We start from the raw sequence: 18,722 nt of genomic DNA, 5'->3' as shown, positions 1-18,722 counted from the left end.
TATACTCCTATTATGTTAATGTGTGTGCGCAATTTAAGTAGTAGCTTAAAACCTATACATGCTGAAGTTACTCTACAAGAAGATATGTCAAAGAAATAATCAATCTTCCCATGTTTACTGCCGCCTGCTACTTCTATAGCTTTTCTTCTTCCTTCCTAATTACAACCCTTAAATAGAATTCGTGCCTCATATCAAATTTACCGAGTATCATAATTCTTCCAAGTGGTAAAGATACCTCAAGACAAATGCTGGGCATAGAAGCCACAGGGCATAAATATGCAAAGAAGTAAAAAGCTATCCTTTTCAAAGAATAAGGCTTCTCTCTCACTTACCAACTTTACATTTCCCTGTATGGCCCCGGAAGATGACTGGTTAGCCAGAAACGGGTAAGATTCCTCAAGGGAGGAACAACCTAAGACAGGCACAGTCGCAGAGGGGTCATCAGGTGAGAAACTGGGGATCAACAGAGGTGAGGCTTAGAACCTCACCCCCCGTTCTGAGACAAATCTTCTTCATCCGTGGATGTTTTATTGCCCTTGTCTAGCTTGGATTAACACATAGTCTACAGGCACACACCCGATCATCTACATTTGCTCTCTTACAACACTAAACTATGTTTCCTACCTTTATCTTGTATCTACCTACCACTTCAGCATTTTATTAAAAATAATAATAATAAAGAGAGAAATGTGGTATCCACATATAAATCAAGTATAAAAATCAAATGAGTATTCATATTTGAACTGACTGTTTATAGTTCAAAATGCATGAGCAAAACCGAAGGTTTCTGTGATAGCTGCCCTTGTACTGTTCACCATGTAAGAACTTATTCACTATGTAAGAATTTGTTCTCCATGTAAGAACTTGTTTGTTATGCCTCAGAAGATTGGAGACTGACAAAATTTAGGCTTGGGGTAGATTAATGATTGTGCATTGAGCATTGACTCCCCTATACAGAATTTTATTGTTGTTAACAACCATTTGATCAATAAATATGAGAGATGCCCTCACAAAAAAAAAAAAAAAAGTACGCACTTCCAATGGTAAAATAATAAGTAACCGGGATGTAATGAATATAGTCAAGATATTGTAACAGCTTGGTATGGTGATAGCTGGTACCTAGAATTGTCATGTATATAAATGTTGAATCACTATGTTGTACACCTGAAACTAATGTAATGTAATACTGTGTTTCAACTACCCTTCAATAAAAAATAATTATCTACAAAAAAAAAAAAAAAAATGACAGGGCAAAGCTCCCAAGAGATGTATGGAGTTTGTTGCAGCAAGAATAGGGAAGTGCTGAGAAGAAAAGTGCAAGTTTAGAGTTATCAGTACCATCAGCTGCTCTTCCAAGAGCTGAGGGTTTGTAGGTACACACCATAGGACCATAAGAAATTGGCACCCTTGTATTATCTCCATTTTATAAACATGAAGGCAGGCACAGAGGAGTCAAGGAATTGGCCCAAGTTCACACAGCCAGTGAGTCACACGGCCGGGACGGGCACAGGATGGGGGTGTCTGAGCACTTGGCCTCATCAATAAGCAGAGAGGGACTGAACACCCAGCAGACACAGTGAGACCTATGTCAGAGCCCGAGACAGGAAGGCATGCCACTTTTGGACTAGCAAGAGTGGCCACTTCTGCTCATGGCTGCCCAACCTCTGGGCCTTTTAAAGTTTACTCTGCCGAACTGTGCTGCTCTTACACTTGGCGCACGGTTCCTGTTCTGAGGCCAAAGGGCCCAAGGCTGCGGCTTGGTCTCCAGATGCCCATGAGGCACATGGTTCTCTTCTGCTACCTGGCAGCAGAAACTGCCGGTGCAGCGGCTGCTCACTGCCTCTCCCAGGACTGATGTGCTAAGGAGGTATAGGAAATGCGCTGGATTGTCATAACTGTCCCACAGCAGACATAACCTCACCCATCTGTTGGCAGTTACTATAGATGTTTATAGCCATGGGGAAGAAGGGCAAGACTCCCTACAGAGTGCGAGAGCGCAAAGGAAGAAGAGCAGAAAACAGACAGTGAAATGCCATGACAGTGCCTGGAGCCATGGAACCACAGATTCCTTTAGAGTTTCCCAGGTGACCCGCTTTGTACCAATTCTGTGGCTCAGGAGAACAGTCTCTTAGGGGCTTGCCAGTGTGTTTCTGCGGTAAAGGTATGAGAGACGTCGGACATATGGCTGGACCCCTGGGATGCTCTTCTCTGGGATATGCCGAGAAGCACCAGCCAGAAAGGAAACAGCACAAACCCTGATCTTTTCCCACTAACAAGAGGAGAGTCCCCAGTGTGAATGAACTTAGTGGTTTATGTGCCATTTATCTTGGGAACCAGCTTTAGTTCACTCACATGCACACTCATTCATCAAATATTTACTGGGCAGCACCTGCTACTGGTGGGTCAAAGGAAAGAGAGCAGTCCTGAAGAAAGCTGCAGCCCTGGGAGGCGGGTGGGCAGTGAGATGGGCATTACTAGTAGCTGGAATGTGGTTAGTGTACTTAGGACACAGCACACACGTCCTGGAAAAGCACTGGCCAAGTGCTAGGGAATTAGGAGTGGGCTCACAAGATGGAATTTCAACAGGAAGTAAGGATTAGGAGTTCAGGACAAAGCATGCTGAGGAGCCCATGGTTCCTGGGGGGCCTGCGGACTGCTGGCCAGAGTCGGGGGGTACCTTGCAGTCACAGCCGATGGGCTTCCCACACTCCTCGCAGGTGCTGGCATACAGGTCCTCAAAGCACGGCACGCAGTAGGGGCTCTCCTCCCTCAGGATGTACTTCTTGCCAAAGAGAGACTCTTGGCAATGGTGGCAGTCAAAGCGCTCAGTCATTTTGGCACTTGGCTGTTCAGCAGCCTACCAGAAAGAAAATACAGGACCCCATGAGGGCACTCCAGGAGCCGCCCTGCTGTCTGTTAGCATTGCGTCTGTAGCCAGGCACGGATGGCTTCTCTGGGTGAATAATCAAAACTCACTTTTAAATGGTCATCATTTTCATTGATACTTAAAAACAAAAAAATTAGTTGGGGGCAGTTTTGTATTTGAATGCATTCGCTTTAAGAGCCCCAATTATTGCTGAGTATGTCCGAAAAAGCACCCTCACCTTTGGGAAAGGAAGAGTCCGTGTTGGTACCCCACCCCCAAGGGCTGTGTGTGTGCTCAAATGTGTGATGGAGCCTCACATCTCCCCTGTCTCCCTGCCGGGACAGAAACAAGATGTTCATTTCTATAAAAACGTTTTCCATGAGCTCCCCTTTATGATTCATAAATTTGGACAGTAAGAAACCACAGTGGCCAAAGGGGTGAGTGTTGGAGTTGGTAAACCCGAGATTGGATGCCCAGAAAACGCTCCCCTTGACACTGACATGGCTTGGGAAGTTGCAACTGCCCTTACACAATCAAAGCTGCCCCATGCCCCTCGGGGCAAGCCATTTCTCTCAGAAGAAAAGATTATCCTGCTGCTGCCCAAGTATTCAAAGAACAGGTTAAGGAGAAAGGCTGACTTCCAAGCACGTGGATTATCACACGGTGGGAAATGAGTGCATGCAACTAATGGCCTTTCCGGGCAGCATCTTACACCTTTCAAGGAGGAAGAGAAATGCATTTCTGTGCCAGTCACCATTTTTCCAGGGTGAGCACAGAGTGTGCATGAACAAAAAGGGGCAAGGGGAGGTTGGGGGGAGCCAAAGGGGGGTCTGCCTCTCCACATCCTCCTACTTCCAGTGCCCCACAAGCATGTCAGAACTCTCCCAGAAAGAAGGGGTCTACTGTGTGCGTACTTCGTGTGCAGAAATGCCTCCAAGGCATTAAAAGCAGTGGATCTTCTTCAGGAAGTGGTAATATTCAATGTGCTAAAAGTGAAAAGCTTTATAAATTGTTAAATATGTAGACTGGATGGAACTCTGAGCAGTGCTTCATAAACTTGGTTTCATTTGCAGTCATTTCAAGCCATTTCAGAGTGAAATTTTAGTTTATTCTGGATACAAATAAGATATTGCTGCCTGGTTTATGATTACAGCAAATTTGATAGTGTTTATTAATTTTGCACTCTTGTGTATACAAGGTCCTGACAACTGTAAGCAAAGAAATGAACATCTTTCAAACACTCATACTTGGTTATTTCTGTGTTTATAGAACAATTTTTTTCCAGAAGTATGGACACATGTGCCAAGGTCCGTCCTTCTAAATCACTCTTCCTGGAGTTAAAGAAAACATTGTCTGGACATTTTTGTGATAACATCACAAGGAGAGGCTCTTACACATTTGAATTATTATCCTGAAACCCAATGTTCAGATATCCTTTGTACAAAGGCCTTCTCAGTTGAAAGTGGTTATTCTTTATTTCATCACAATTGAGAGCTGTCTTTCCAAAGTACATATTTTTCCAATAAAGGGGGACATCTACTTGTGGGACCACAGGCTTATTATACCTGTTCTGTTCACACAAATTTAAGAATAATGATTTAAGAAATTGAACTAAGAACGAAAAGGAGACAGAACTTAAAATCATAAAATTTTAAAAGCTGGGAACAACTCCTGAGATTATCTATGACAACGACCTCATTTTAGGGATAGAAAAACTGAAGCCCAGGAATATTAGTGATAAAGAGGATTCGTATGAGCTTTCCCAAACAGCCATCTCAGTTAGAAAAAACAAACTCCAGATCTAAATCAAAAGGTGGGTTTGGATAAGCACAGACTCTGCTGCGGAAATAACAGAGAGGGTGCCCACGATCTCTACAGAGCACCATTTCCACGTTCTCAAGCCAGTCACCTTTTTTCCAAGGTAATGATCACACTGATGCTCAGGTACCTGGGGTATGTGTTTTCTACCTCCTCCAGTTTCACAGGGCTGGGACAGAAATAAGTTTTTGGAGTAAACTCCGAGAACAAGTAGGGATCCACATCTACTCAAAGTATGACCGGGCTTCCCAGAGACAAATGTTTCCACCTGCTCTGAGGGTCCCTGTGGGAAGAGCACATGGGATGTGGCCCTCTGGTTGGTCTACCATTTCTACAGAATCTATTCTGATGATGAATCTCTCTTTCACCTCATTTCTACATTCTCTAGGGAGGCATTACAATGTTAATGATTAGGAGAGCACTTAAACCAACAGGTTAGGGTGTCCAATGAGCACCCGTTGCTACTTAAGAACAGAGCAGGCTGTGCTTTATCTGAGAAGGTCCTCTTACAGATTTCCAGAGACCTGCGAGGCACAAACCCTGAAAGTCAAACTAAGTAGCCCATCAGCTAATGGGAAGACCAAGAGCTTCCCTTCTGTCACAAAGCAGTTAATTCCAATTCTCCCTTAATTAAATGCAACCAAATGGAATATTCTGTAAAAAAAAAAAATTGTGTATTTAAAATTACACTGTCAATCTTAAGCTGCTTCTTAATGGAAAAAATGTACCTACAGTCCCATATTAGAAGCCCTCCCATAACTCTGCTTATTTTAATCATATAAAATACCTTTTTACTCATTCACTCAAGAAGCATCAATTGGGCTGGAATTGCATGTAAGATGTGGTGCAAAGTGCTGGAGATACAACAATGAATAAGTTGTATCTTCCTGAGGCACCTGTAGTCTAGTGAGGAAAACAGATACAGATAGCAAGTCTCCATGCTCAGGGTGGCAATGGAGACACATGCAGGGAACCCAGAGTATGTAAGGAGCCTCTGAGCCATGCTCCCAGGGAGGCAAGGCAGGCTTCCTGGAGGAGATGCCACCTGTGCTGGGGAAGGGTTAACAGATGACACTAAAGCCAAGGAGCAGAGAGCGGTGGCATGGCGACCAGGGGCAGGGTGGTAAGCGGACACCCCAGGAGGGCAGAAGTGGCTGGGATCCCTTCCAGAGAAGCAAAGATGAAGCTGAATAGGGAGGCGAAGCCCAAAGGAAGGAAGGCCTGTGGCCTTGATCGTGTCCTTGGATGTGTCTGGGAGGACGCGGACTTCAGCAGGTTACCTCCCGCCGCCGGCAGCCTGGAGAGGAACAGGGCAGCCCCGCTGGAAGGCGACGGAATGAAACCTGACTTTGCCACGTAGGGCCAAGGGGCACAAAACTGATGGGCAGTGACTCTTTAAAAGTGTTTCCAGGGCATTGGAGTCCCACTGCTGAATCACTCCTATAAATGAGAATGGGGCATCTTGGTTCTGTATTGGGTTTAATTTTTAATTTTTATTTTTTTCCTGCTTTAAAAATTTTTTTAATTAAGGTATCATTGATATACACTCTTATGAAGGTTTCACAAGAAAAACAATGTGGTTACTACATTCACCCTTATTATCGAGTCACCCCCCAATACCCCACTGCAGTCACTGTCAGTGTGGTTCTGTGCTGGTTATTTTACCCTAACTGTACACTTACTCACCTCCTCTGAACCCCTGGTTCCCTCCTGGCAAGTTCCAGGTAATTCCTGCCCATTACCTGGTGCACAGAGCTGCCCAAAGGATCAAGCAACAGCAGGCAGGAGACACCTGAACGCAAGGTGTGGCTGTTGACTTATTTCATTGAATCAACTCCAAACTGCCGTTGGTGTTCCAGGGTTCTCAGCTCCTGCCAGGGTGAAATCATTCTCTGATGTCATTCCCCCTGCGGCTCTGAACAACCAGGCTATTTGCACAGGGTGGATCTCTGGGTGCAGGCTTGGCTCCAGGCCAGGCTGGCTGTACTGGGTGGGGTGCAAGTGTGGCCCACAGGCTGTGGTGGTGGGGAGAGCACTTTGGTCTGGAGCCTCATCAGCCCAGCTTTCAGGCAGTGAGGATAAAAGTTCAGAGAGCCACAGAGCACAGGGCTCACCTGGGAAAGATTGGCTGTTTAGAAAGTCCACAGGCTGATAAATGTGGGCTATTTTTATCTGCTCAGATTTGAAAGCTATTATTAATACAAACTTTGCAAGGGTGAAGCCTCAGAGGCAGGAGAAGGGAGGAGGCACATGTGAGAACGGGAGAAGGCAAATGAGGCAAGACTGAAGGCAGGGAGAGAGGCGGTAAGTGGGAGGAGAGAGGAGGTGGGCAAAGGGGAACAGAAGCAGGCATTCAGCGCCAGGAAGCTCACTCTCCGGATTTTTAACCAGAAAGCCTTCTCAAGAATAAAGGGAGAGGGCTGGCATGCGGGTCTGCCAGGCAGGCTGGCCCGGCCTCTGAGCTCCAGGTGCAGGACTGTCCTTCCCAATCCGGAGGCCGTGGGCCATGCGCGCCCTGCCTGACAAGGCCAGATCTGCTGTGTCAAGCCTCCTGTGCAGGATTTTCAATGTTCCCTTTATCACACTACCTACTCTGATCTGACCCCAAAGGTGCCGATTCCCTCCTCTCCCTTGAAGCCGAAGTGTTTTTCTGTATCGAGCCTGCTTTCTGAGACTCCTCTAACAGTTCATTCCTAAGGAAATCTGCCAATATTCCCTAACACGTCTCGCCACGTGAGACGCAGCTACACTAAGTCAGTCCCTGACAAAGCCACATGAATCTGAAGTGGCACCAGGGACCCAGGTGGGAAATTCCACTGGTTATCAACAATCAACCAGAGCTTTTTGGAGAGAATTAAGAAAATTGGCCTATTGCTTGTGGGCTCTTTTTAAAATGCAATGCTTTCACGACACATTACATGAGACCACCCAAGTCCCTTTGCCAGCACCATGAGCTGGCTCTACGTACTGCCACGGCCTCAGCGGTAGATGACCAACAGGCGCTCATGCTACTTGTGGAATGAATGAAATGGATGGACAGTGGATGGATACAGAGAGCCCAGAGTGCAAACATGTGGGTAAAAAATAAAGAATGAAAATGAGGAATCTTACGTGAACAATCCACTTTTGCATAGTAAGCCCAAAATCTAATGGGGTTTGACATCTGATGCTTTAAAATCTCCAACTGAATAGATCCTGAGCTTCCTTCTTTCTCCTCTGTCTCTGGCCTCCTCTCCCCTTCCAGATAAACTGCTGCTTCCACAGTGGGTAGTGTTTTCTTATTTTGTGTTTGGACTCTACACACGTGTGAACATACAGCTGCAGAGTCCAGGATGAGGTCTGGTCAGGGCAAGAAGCAAAAAGCCAGCCAGGAGACACTTCTGAGCGTCTATGTAAAGAACATGCTCCATCCCCTGACACCAGCCCCTGACCTCAGTGAGAGGCCCTGGCTCTTCTTTGCAAACATAGCACACCTATCAATCAACTGGGGCACCAATTCAAGGGACATTTCCATTTTAAGAAATATAATAATGGATTTAGAATCAATTTTCACATGATTTTTAAGGTGTAAGATTGACCATGCCTACTGCTATAGGACATATGTATGGATTAATTTAATGAGCCTTTGCTGAATATGTGGGCAGGGGTCAGGGATGTATTATAATTCGGAATGTAAACTAGTAGTTTTTAAAAACCTTTAAAAAAATCTTAATTTGTCTCTAATAGTTTTAAGAAATGTTTTGTGTGAAGACAATGCTTGAATAAGGTAACTGCTGTCTTCCCAATTACCTTTTGAATATTGAACAATGAAAACAAATGGGGATATAATAAATATAAAATTTCCGACCTTAACTCCATACATATAAGACTAGTAATACTTGTTTTGATGTTCATGGACTTTTTAATCCAGTCAATAAGAATGTAGTAAGTAACCAATATTCTCCACGTGCTATCTTAGGCACTGGGAGACACATAAAATGTGCCATCTCTGAAAGAGTTCTAGTCTAGTTTTGGCTCCAATGAATTTAAATCACCTTTGAGATACTATCTTGTACTTTAATGGCAAAACATGTCAGTTTGTGTTGACAACACAAGCATAATTATTCAGGCTAGAATGGTGGGCTGCCTAGGGCTCATAAATCATCCCAGTATTGGGGGGGAGACCCCAGCCTATTTGCTCTACCACTGCCTTCCTGCAGATGTGTGAGCAAGTTTTTATGCTTTGTTTCTACACCAACAGAATGAAAACCACTCACTGCCTTTCATCAGACTCCTCAAGTCTCCAAAGGACAGCTCGTGACGTTTACTTTCTGTCTGCCTGGGCTTCCATCTGCAATGACCCCCACCTAGCCTCTTCCTTTGGCAGCCCCCAACTTCCACGAAAGCCTGGCCTCCTCCTTCTGCCAGTTCTACTCCTTCATTTTGTGTGTGTAGCACACTGCATCAGAGCCGGTTGTGATAGGCTAATGTGTCACCTGCTACTTTGTTCACTCACCAGCTAATTCTTATTTGCTCCGGAAGTTGTATCACCAAACATAGCTCTGTTTCTTTTTGACTAAAAACCTAAATATTTACAGACTTCTTTTGGCATTTGTTTCATTTACACATAAACACATAGCAGCCACTTCTCTTATTGGCACAGAAATCACTTGCCTCACTTAGCAGCTAAGCCTACGGGAGATCTGTCAATCACAGACTAACTCAGGGTGGTAAGGGTGTGGATTATGAAGGCTAAGGCTGGGCATGATGACATGTTAGGTCCAAGTTCAGACTGGAGTGGGATCACCCATGAGAATGGGGCTAATGATGGAGGTATAAGATGCTGCTCCAGACCTCTCATTAGATCTCCAGGAGGGCAACCACATTCCACAGCAAAAGGAAAATGAAGTTCACCACTAGCAAGAAGTGATGCAATCTTAAGCAAGACTGAGAGCTGGTGGAAGAATTTTTAAGTCGTTACTGGGTTGCTGAGGAGCTGTATTAGGGTTCTCTAGAGAGACAGAACTAACAGGACTTATATCCTTTATATGTATACATTCAAAGGTTCACTGTAAGGACTCACACTATCATGCAGGTGAAAAGCCCAAGATCTGCAGAAGGCCTGAGACCCAGAGGAGCTAATGCTGCAGCTGTGGCTAAAGAGCTGGCAGCCTCAAGACCCGAGGGGAGCTGATGTTTCAGTTTGGGTCCAAGGGCTGAAAAGGACCAATCCCGGCTCAACAGTCAGGCGGAAGCAATTCCCACTTGCTCAGTTTGTCTGTTCAGGTCTTCATCAGATGTGATGAGGCCCACCCACTGGGAAGGGCAATCTGCTTTACCCTGTTTACAGATCAAATATTAACTTCATCCAGGAACACTCTCATAGATAGACCCAGAAATAGTGTTTGACCAAATGTCTGGGCACTCTGCAGCCTGGTCAGGTTGATAGAGAACTAACTAACCATCATGGGAGCTAAGGTCAAACTCCACAATTCAGGACACTAGAGGCAATTCACTTGACTCGCCCCAAAGTCACCATGCCAGGTGGGTCTCTGGAAGGCCGAGCTCTCAGTCGCTAGATAAGAGCTCCCACATTTTGTTCAAGGAGGTCATCTTGAGGAAGTGACTGTAGTATAATTCCACATGATAAATGGACTTTGGTGAAATTCTCATAATAAACCAACACAGGAAGTATCTAATACCTCTTTTTGTTCACCCAAGCTCAAGGGACTTTGTATCCTACAGTACCTGAGTCAGAGAGAAGCTTACCTCCTCCAGCCACCTTGTTGACAAACGAAGCACCTGAGGCTGCGTAATCAAGCCCACAGTGCAAGGCAGGAGCAGTACCCAGGCTTCCTGACACCCAGCCTGATTTTCTTCAATGCCCTACTGGGTGTTTTTTTTTATGACACAGATTTCTGTCAGTACTGTAAGTAGTGTAACAAGCAATCTTGGGCTTAAGTATGAAGCATAGGCCTTATTGATATTCACATGCAGCCTCTAGTTTAGTGATCTGAACTCAGGCTTTCCAGTTAGGCTGTCTGGGATAGGGTCTCATGTTTCAGTTTGGGTTCAAGGACTGAAAAGGACCAATCACGGCTCAACAGTCAGGCGGAAGCAATTCCCACTTGCTCAGTGTGTCTGTCTATTCAGGTCTTCATCAGATGTGATGAGGCCCACCCACTGGGAAGGGCAATCTGTTTTACCCTGTCTACAGATCAAATGTTAACTGCATCCAGGAACACCTTCACAGATAGACCCAGAAATAGTGTTTGACCAAATGTCTGGGCACTCTGTGGCCCGGTCAGGTCGATAGAGAACTAACTAACCATAGCGGGAGCTAAGGCTGGAAAACCTTGAGAAAAAGTGACTTTGACCTTGTTGTACTTAAGTTTATCTGTGATGAGGATAATACCAAACATGTATGCCCTGCTTATGATGTACAGGCTTGATAACAGCCCTCTGAGTAAACCACTATCGTATCTGTTCTCCAGTGTAGGAAACAGGTATGGAGAGATTAGGTGACTTGACCAAGCTCCTGGGTGAAGGATGTGATCTCAGGCAGCCGAGATGCCCACTGGCCTATCACACCTGCCTTGTGGCACATCTGTAAGGGTTAAATGAGTCTGAACATTAAGGGCCTAGAACAGAGCCTGGTCCACAGTAAGCCGATTTAGCCCTTCTCAGTATGTTGCATATAAAGCATTTCTAGAGTATGCCAAGACAATAAGTACCGTGGAAACCCAATTCTATATATTAGTTCATAACCCTTAAAAATTCAGGATAGGCTAAATCTGAAAAATACTGCAAAAATTTTTTACAGAAAAGCACAATTTAATGTTCTTCCTTGAGTTTGGTTTTATGGAAATTTAATTGTCAGATTAGGAATTCTGTACTTATAAGAAGTTAAAATTCTAAAGTTTTTTGGTCTAAATCACCTTTGGGATTCCACAGCCTCCTCCCTGTAACGTATCAAAACACAGGTGAAGCAGAGTTAGTGCCAATGGTACAAGAGGTTTTTGGCCTTGTGTTTTGAACACATCTCTCCAGATCATAAACTTGAGCTGTGATTTATTGCCTCGCGAGTAAGTGCGAGGGAGCGTGCCCTATAAGTGCATATGCCATGGAAGACAGCTGTATACATTTCATTGAACCTAGGTTAGACTGGTTTCAGTGGGGACCCAAACTGGGATTTGAAAGTGTGACTGATTCTTCATTTAAACTAGGAAACAACGTTTAACACTTTCTTCCGGAAATTTCAGGTATGCTAAGACATTACACGAGTAAAAAACTTAATAAGATTCTAAGTTTTTTCATCAAGCCCATTTTTTACAAATGGTAGTTAAGTTTTTAAATTTCTGCGTCAGTGATGCGTGAGGCCACCCGCCAAGCCCTGCGTCTTTCTACTGAAGGGAAGTGCCTCGCCTCGGCGCCCCGAGACACCCGCGGGGCGGTGGCGGCCGGCGTGCCTGCCTAACGCGCCCGCTCTCGGGTCACGGCGCGGCGGCCAGCCTGCGCCAGGGCTCGCCCGTGGTGGCACAGCCCCTGCTCGCCCCCGGCGGTGACCCACCAGCCAGGACTGGGCTGCCTGCCACTGTCCCTCCAGGGCTGGGCGGCGTAGGGTCCCTCCGGCCTAGCGCGTGCCAGGCCTCCCCAACGTGGCTTAGCTTCCCTCCCCTGGGGTCTCCCTTCCGCTCCGCCCTCCTCCACCGGGTGCCCCCTCTGCCCAGGTCCCGTCTCCTCGGGTCTCCCCTCTGCCGGTGCCCCCATTGTTCGGTTCCCTTCTCCCCGGTGTCCCCCCAGCTGCCCTCTCCCAGGGACCCCCTCCAGATGTGTCCTCTGCGCGGCTGCCCTCTCCACGTCCCCACTCTGCCGGTGTCCCCACTGCTCGGCTCCCTCTCCCGGGGTCTCCCCGCTCCCCGGTGTCCCGGCCCGGCCCGCGGAGCCCCATCCCCCGGGGGCTCGGGCAGGAGGACACTCACCGCGCGGCAGGCCGGCTCTGTGGGGCCGGCGGTCCCGGGCGGCTCCTGGTTGCGCCTCCGCCGCGGGCGGAGCGGAGCGCGGCGCTCCCGCCCCAGCACCCCGCGTGTCGTTTGACCATATAAGGAGATGCGCGCCTCCCAGGCGCCGCCGCGCGGGCTCGGCGTGCCGGCACCCCGGCGTGGGGCGCGGGGACGGCTGCCCCTCGGACCCCTCGTCGCCGCGCCACCGCCCCAGGCCGAGGCGCTTGCGGACCCCCACTCTGTTTGCTTTGGCCTTTTCCTTCCTTCCCTCTGGGTTTTTAGCGCACGGCGGTGACCGGGACCTTCGCCCCAGGCGTCGGCTCACAGGTGCGAGTGTGGGGCAAGGGTCGCGGGCAGCCTCTGCTGCCTCCCAGGACCCGGCCGTGGCGTGGGGCAGGGGAGTGACCACGCTCCGACTCTCCGCCGGTAATCGGAACACCGGGACTGCAGGGAGGATGGACCTGGCCACTTACCGGCCTTGCAGGAAGAGGAAGCCCGCGCCCGGCATGTATCTGCACGGGACGTGGGACTTTTCCCGCCTTGCCCTGCAGACTCCTCTCCTTCACGAAATGAACCTAGCAGAGGGCCAAGAAGAACGGATAATGCCCGGTTCTTTGTTCCAGTGGGGAGGAGACAAGGGAAGGCCCAGCCCCCAACACTCCAGGGAAGATAGGGAGGCTCAGACATTCTGTGGTCCCGTCCACAGCAGGAAAAGAAAAGGGAATTGGGCAAGGTGCCTCCCACACTCACAGTCCAGGCCTGAAGCACACACTTGGCAGGGACGGATGACATCGTTCAGCCTGCAGGATGGAAGGCCCAGGCTGAGTCCCATGCGGGGGAAGGCGTCATGGGGTAGACATGTTTGTTCTTGAGTAGGTGGCCAGCCTCACAAGCAGACAGGGATAGATCGGCTGATGGAGGACAGCAAGGAGGTAGTAGGAATATTGCCTGCAGGCCTGTAATGTTTCACATTCAGTGTGGCTCAGAGAAGGAAGAGCCATGTGGTTTTCTCTTGGCTGGCACTCAATGTCCGGTGTATTTTAGAGGTACGCCATGGATCTGCACCATGGAATCACAGAACTTGAGAGTCATCATCTTAGCTACCACTTACTGAACAGTAGCTCCATCTGGTATCTCATTCAATTCTTTACCCCTTTAAGGTAAGGATTAATACACCAGTTTTACAGTGAGGAAATTTCAGCTAAGAGAGATCTGCCCAGGGATGACTGAGCAATAATTATGCCAGCTGAGATTTGAACTGGAGTCGGTCAGATGGCAAAACTGCAGATATCTCACAGGCCAGGAAATGCCCCTCATCCCATATGTCACTCCAGTGCCATCCAGAAGGCTGAGACTTGCCACAGAAGTGAGCCCAGGTAGAACTGGATGTGGAGAATCCAGTCTTTCCTCCCCAGTTCCTCCCTGAACCTGTAGCTTCTGTGGACTTTGGACCTGAATTCCCACTGAGAGTTAAGGCAGGCCAGTATCTTTAGCAAAGTGTGTGTAGAAAAAAGCCTTTCTCCCTCTGAATGTTATCTAGATCTGCTGTATGTATAGTTGCAAATTATAAAATGATCTCCTGGTTCTCAAATGAGTCTAAGCTTCAGTTTGTAAAAACAAGTTTACAAAATATGAAACATTAATTTCTGCATTTATATTTTTTCTGCCTTCTTTTGCCTTACAGGATTTTATTTTATTTAGCTTTCTGAGTTGTATGTTTAATTCGTTTAATTTTCTCTTTTATTGATATAGTCATTTGGATGGTTAAATTTTCTTCTAATAACTGCTTTAACTGTTTTTTCTTTATTATTATTTAAAGAAATTCTACAATGTAGTTTTGTATTTCCCCTTTGACCTAAAGGATAGAAGAACACATTAGATGACCCTGTGGAGATGTCATCAGCAAAATCTAGATTCTGGAAGCAAATTTACTCAGTTTCTACAATAATGTTCCAAAAAGAAAAAAAGAAGAAGGAAGGAGAGAGGTGAAGAAACCAACAGATGAAAAAATGACTTAACCACCTGCAATGAATGGATGGACCTTAATTAGATTCTTAATCAAAGAACAAACTATTTTAAAAATAAATTTTCATGAGACAATCTGGGGAAATGTGACACTAACAAGATATTTGATGACATTAACAAATGATTATTTTAGATGTTATAATGAAATCACATACATACACATGTTTTGGGGGCTCTTACTTTTCAGAGATAATGCCAAAATATTTACCAATGAAATAACATAAAGTCCGGGGTTGAGTCAAAACAATTTGGGGTAGGGGGAATGGACAGGGCCTATATATGAAGTAGTATCACCTATGGATTAATGATAACCATAGAAACTGGGTGATGGGTATGTGGGGGTTTATTAGTCTCTTTCTTTTGAAATGCTTGAAAAATTCTTTAATGAAAACTTTTAAAATTACAAATGTTCATACCATTTGCCCTTAACCCAGCATTTCCCCTTATAGGAAATTATCTTATAGTTAGAATTGATCATGTGTAAAGTGATATAAGAGTAATCACTGTAGAATTGTTTGTAACAGCAAAAAACTGGACCATGTTATATGCTCACCAGCAGGGCCTATTTAAATATTGTACAGTACACTTTAGAATTCTTTCTATATGCAACTGTTAAAAAGTCATATTCGTTGACTTATGATCTCCAGCGGAAGGCACAATAAAGAACACTTTAGATAGCAACAAGCTATTTGTGTTAATAAAGAAAGGAAGAGAGGAAGACAGTAGGCACATAAAAACTGGTTGCCTCTGGGGAGATGGGGGTGGCTGGGAGTCAGGAACAGAAGGGAGATTAATTTTTACTATGTACCCTTTATAAAATTTAAGCTATATAAATGAATTATCTATTCAAAAAATATTTAAAAATTTAAGCTACACATGCTCTTTCTTTAAGAAAAATGGGAAACAAATTTGTTAAACTGAATTAATAGAAAGGTAAAGGGAGTTTGCTGGAAACAGGAAGGAGGGATGCAGTTCTGGGCTTAATGACATATATACTTTCCTGAAGAGTTTTAATCAAAGCACAAACTTAAAAAATTAATTTTCACAAGACATTCTGGTAAAAGGTATTTTGAAAAGTTCTATCTTGTATAGCATTTGTTCCCAGGGCCTCATTATAGTGCATGGCACATATAAATGCTTAATAAATATAGATATTGAATGGATGGATCACAGAAAGATTAATGTGTGACAAGAAGTCTTTCATTTTGGAATTGATTTTTATAGTACAACAGATAGAAGAGTATACAAAATATAATGCTATCTATGACAATATAGCTTGATCTCTGGAATCAGGCCTCTGTTTGAATCCCTGTACTACCTATGACCTACCGAGGTTCTGTGGCCTCAGGCAGCCACAAAATTTCCCTGACTCTCAGTCTTATATATACAGCAGGCTGATAACATAGGCTTTGCAAACTTGTTGGGAAGATCCTTTTGAAATGACTCATATAAACTGCTGGCAGTTTATATGAGTTAGTATAGATCTGGGTATATAGCAGGCCCTCAGTAAACATTAGCTTTTATTTCATGGTATTTTATTTGATGGTAAAGGGGAGACAAATCCAGAATATAAAGGAAATGTGAAGGGGGTCAAAGGTACAAGCTTCGAGTTGTAAATTAAGTCAGTCCCGGGGATGTAATGGATCTCATGTACTTAATAATGCTGTATTGTGTATTTGAAAGTTGCTAAGACAGCAGATCTTCAAAGTTCTCATAAGAAAAAAAATTATTAATTACGTGAGGTAATGGATGTTAACTAGACTTACTGTGGTGACCATTTCACAATATATGTAAGTATCAAATCATGTTATATACCTGAAGCTATCATAATGTTATATGTCAGTTATATCTCCAAAAAAAGAAAAGAGGAATAAGGAAATGGGCTTAATTCTCATCAGAAGAAAGGATTAAAGTTTAGGTTCTTTCTGAAGATGAAAGATAGTCTCTTTGAGAGAAAAATTCTCTGCTATAGATAAAAGGCTACTTGTGGGAGAAAAAAAAAAGTTATATTTCTTGAGAAAGGGATCAAATGGCAACTCTGATCAGTTATTCAAGTTCTTCTCTTATTTAGTTCAATTCTCCTGCAATTCCTTCCTCTTTTGTTGGGGGGAGGGTAGGGAGTTGGGGTATTGGTTGGGGTGGGGGTTCAGACAGAGGCATAAGAACCAGGAAGAAAGGAACGGCTTTGTGGTGCAGGCCAGTGGTTCTCAAAGTGTGGTCCTGGGCCAGCAGCAGCAGGATTGGGAAAACTTGTTGGAAGTAAACATTCAGGCCTGTTCTGTGCTTTCACTCTCCCTCCAGGTAAGTCTGATGATTAACAGTGCTTTGAGGTAAAATACTCCCTATGGCTTCCACTCCGGACTCAGTAATTTAGCAGAAACCCAGAAGTAGTTTCCACGGGGGTGGGGGCAGTAGGGACAGAAACAGACCAACTACAGACCAGGCCCTGCCACTCCAGCCCTGATGCCAGTACAACTCCCTGGGCGTCCATAGGAGGGAGCCACCAGGTAAGAACACTTACCGCAATAAGTTCCAGCCCACACCTCAGTGATACAAATGCTGACACCTAAGTCCTCCCTCCGAGGGGCCCTGAGGAGGCACAGCTTCTAGGATGCCACTCCCCACTGCAGACCCGTGATGGGGTGGGCTGTGGGCTAGGGCACGGGCCTGGCTGCCTGCTGACCGTGGCCTCCGCTGGGGCGCATGGACCTCACTACCACCAGGAAGGAAGGGAAAGCATGAAAAAGAGCCAAGGTCAGCCAGCCTCCCTAAGCTCGTTAGGACCATTTCAATAAAGATTTCAGAGCACTTTTATCCTACTTGAGAAATGAATTCTTTCGAGCAGTTTCACCCACTCAAACCCTGGGTGGGAAGGTGGTGGATGATTGCCCTTGATTCAGAGGTAATCATTCTTAATTGTCTCAGATGGTTGGAGGGTGAGTGTCTAAGATCTCAAAAGCTGACACTGAGAAGTAAGGAGGTGAGTTCTCACTGAGCCCCAGGAAGGAAGGGGAGCAGGTCAGGAGGCAGGACACAGCACCAGACCCCAGTGGGGTGACTGAGGCCCCTGGGCTCCTTTTTTCTAAAAGAGCAATTTGCTTGGGTCAACTTCTATCAAAAACGACCCTGCAAACAGGGTGCTCCCCTGGTGTGGGCCTTTGAGCTTGGTGCAAATGTTCCCCCCACCCCAGCAAAGAGAAGGAACTTGATCAGGTTACAGCCACGTTCTTCAGGAACCTAGCATTGTTCCTGTGCTCATTGAGACTTTCAAGAAAGCTCAGCCCTCCACCAAAGGCAAACTCTTCCTTCTCCTCCTAGAAGGGAAAATGTTTGGCTCTTTCTTAAGATGCCGTTTCCATACACCATTTCATTGTTCTCTCTTTTGCACAAAATGATTGAATAGATGCAAATAGTTGGTGTTTAAAGACTCAAAACTAGTCTGATTTTGAGCCAAATCCACTAACAACTCCATGATTCTGAGTTTGCCATCATTGGTTAAAGTTTATTTGGAGCATTTGATACAAGTTTCCATTCTGGCTTGATAACTCGTTAAGAAAGTTTCTATTTGGTGAGTTAATGACCAAAAAAATGCAACCGTTCATGCGGCTGGTCGGGCTCGGAGGGCAGCTGTGGGTCAGGAAATGTTGCTGGACTGTGTCAGCTGAAAACTATTCCTAATGTGGACCCTGAAAATGTTTGCTTCCTGTGTGATCCTCTTGTCTCCAGTTTAAATCATTTCCTGCAGTAATCCATCAAGTCTCCACTTGCCAGCAGTTTTACTCTTTCCATCCTCGGTCAGCAGTTCCAAAACCTATTTAAAAGAACCGTGCATGTCCAAGGTCTGTTCAAACATGGCAAAGTCCTATTTTGGAAGAACTGTGTTTGCTTCCCTGAAATACCTGAAGCGCTTGTTCCTGGAGATTCTGACATTCTTCCTGGCATCTCTGAAATGGGAGTGTCTCATGCCTCACTGTTTCTCAGAATGCTGATTTCAACCCTACCGAAATTGCTGTGATTCTTTGAGAATTAAC

The 18,722-nt window shown here is 45.6% G+C and overlaps 1 protein-coding gene and 1 long non-coding RNA gene across 7 annotated transcripts in view; one reads left to right on the top strand and one right to left on the bottom strand.

The window, feature by feature from the left end:
• Window positions 1–18,722, bottom strand: part of FHL2 (four and a half LIM domains 2) — a 71,046-nt gene that overhangs the window by 27,382 nt on the left and 24,942 nt on the right. The window contains exons 1-3 of one of the 6 annotated variants that reach the window (XM_036921014.2): window positions 12,646–12,778; window positions 5,472–5,587; window positions 2,678–2,857 (exon numbers count right to left, since the gene is read on the bottom strand). In XM_036921014.2, coding sequence (XP_036776909.2) covers window positions 2,678–2,857; window positions 5,472–5,483 — 192 coding nt within the window. In that variant the 5' untranslated portion in view covers window positions 5,484–5,587; window positions 12,646–12,778. Of the gene's footprint in view, window positions 1–2,677; window positions 2,858–5,471; window positions 5,588–12,645; window positions 12,798–13,139; window positions 13,254–18,722 lie in introns of those variants that run through there. The other 5 variants (XM_036921024.2, XM_036921053.2, XM_036921045.2 and 2 more) reach the window with 5 other exon arrangements.
• LOC130682530 (uncharacterized) lies at window positions 12,855–15,576 on the top strand. The gene is made up of 2 exons (XR_008995714.1): window positions 12,855–12,993; window positions 14,528–15,576. It is a non-coding gene; the product is annotated as an uncharacterized LOC130682530 (long non-coding RNA).

The sequence above is a fragment of the Manis pentadactyla genome, chromosome 2 (genome assembly GCF_030020395.1).
Source record: "Manis pentadactyla isolate mManPen7 chromosome 2, mManPen7.hap1, whole genome shotgun sequence".
Lineage (NCBI taxonomy): Eukaryota > Metazoa > Chordata > Mammalia > Pholidota > Manidae > Manis > Manis pentadactyla.
The sequence above is the reverse complement of the archived record's forward strand: the minus strand, read 5'-3'. Positions and strand labels throughout refer to the sequence as shown.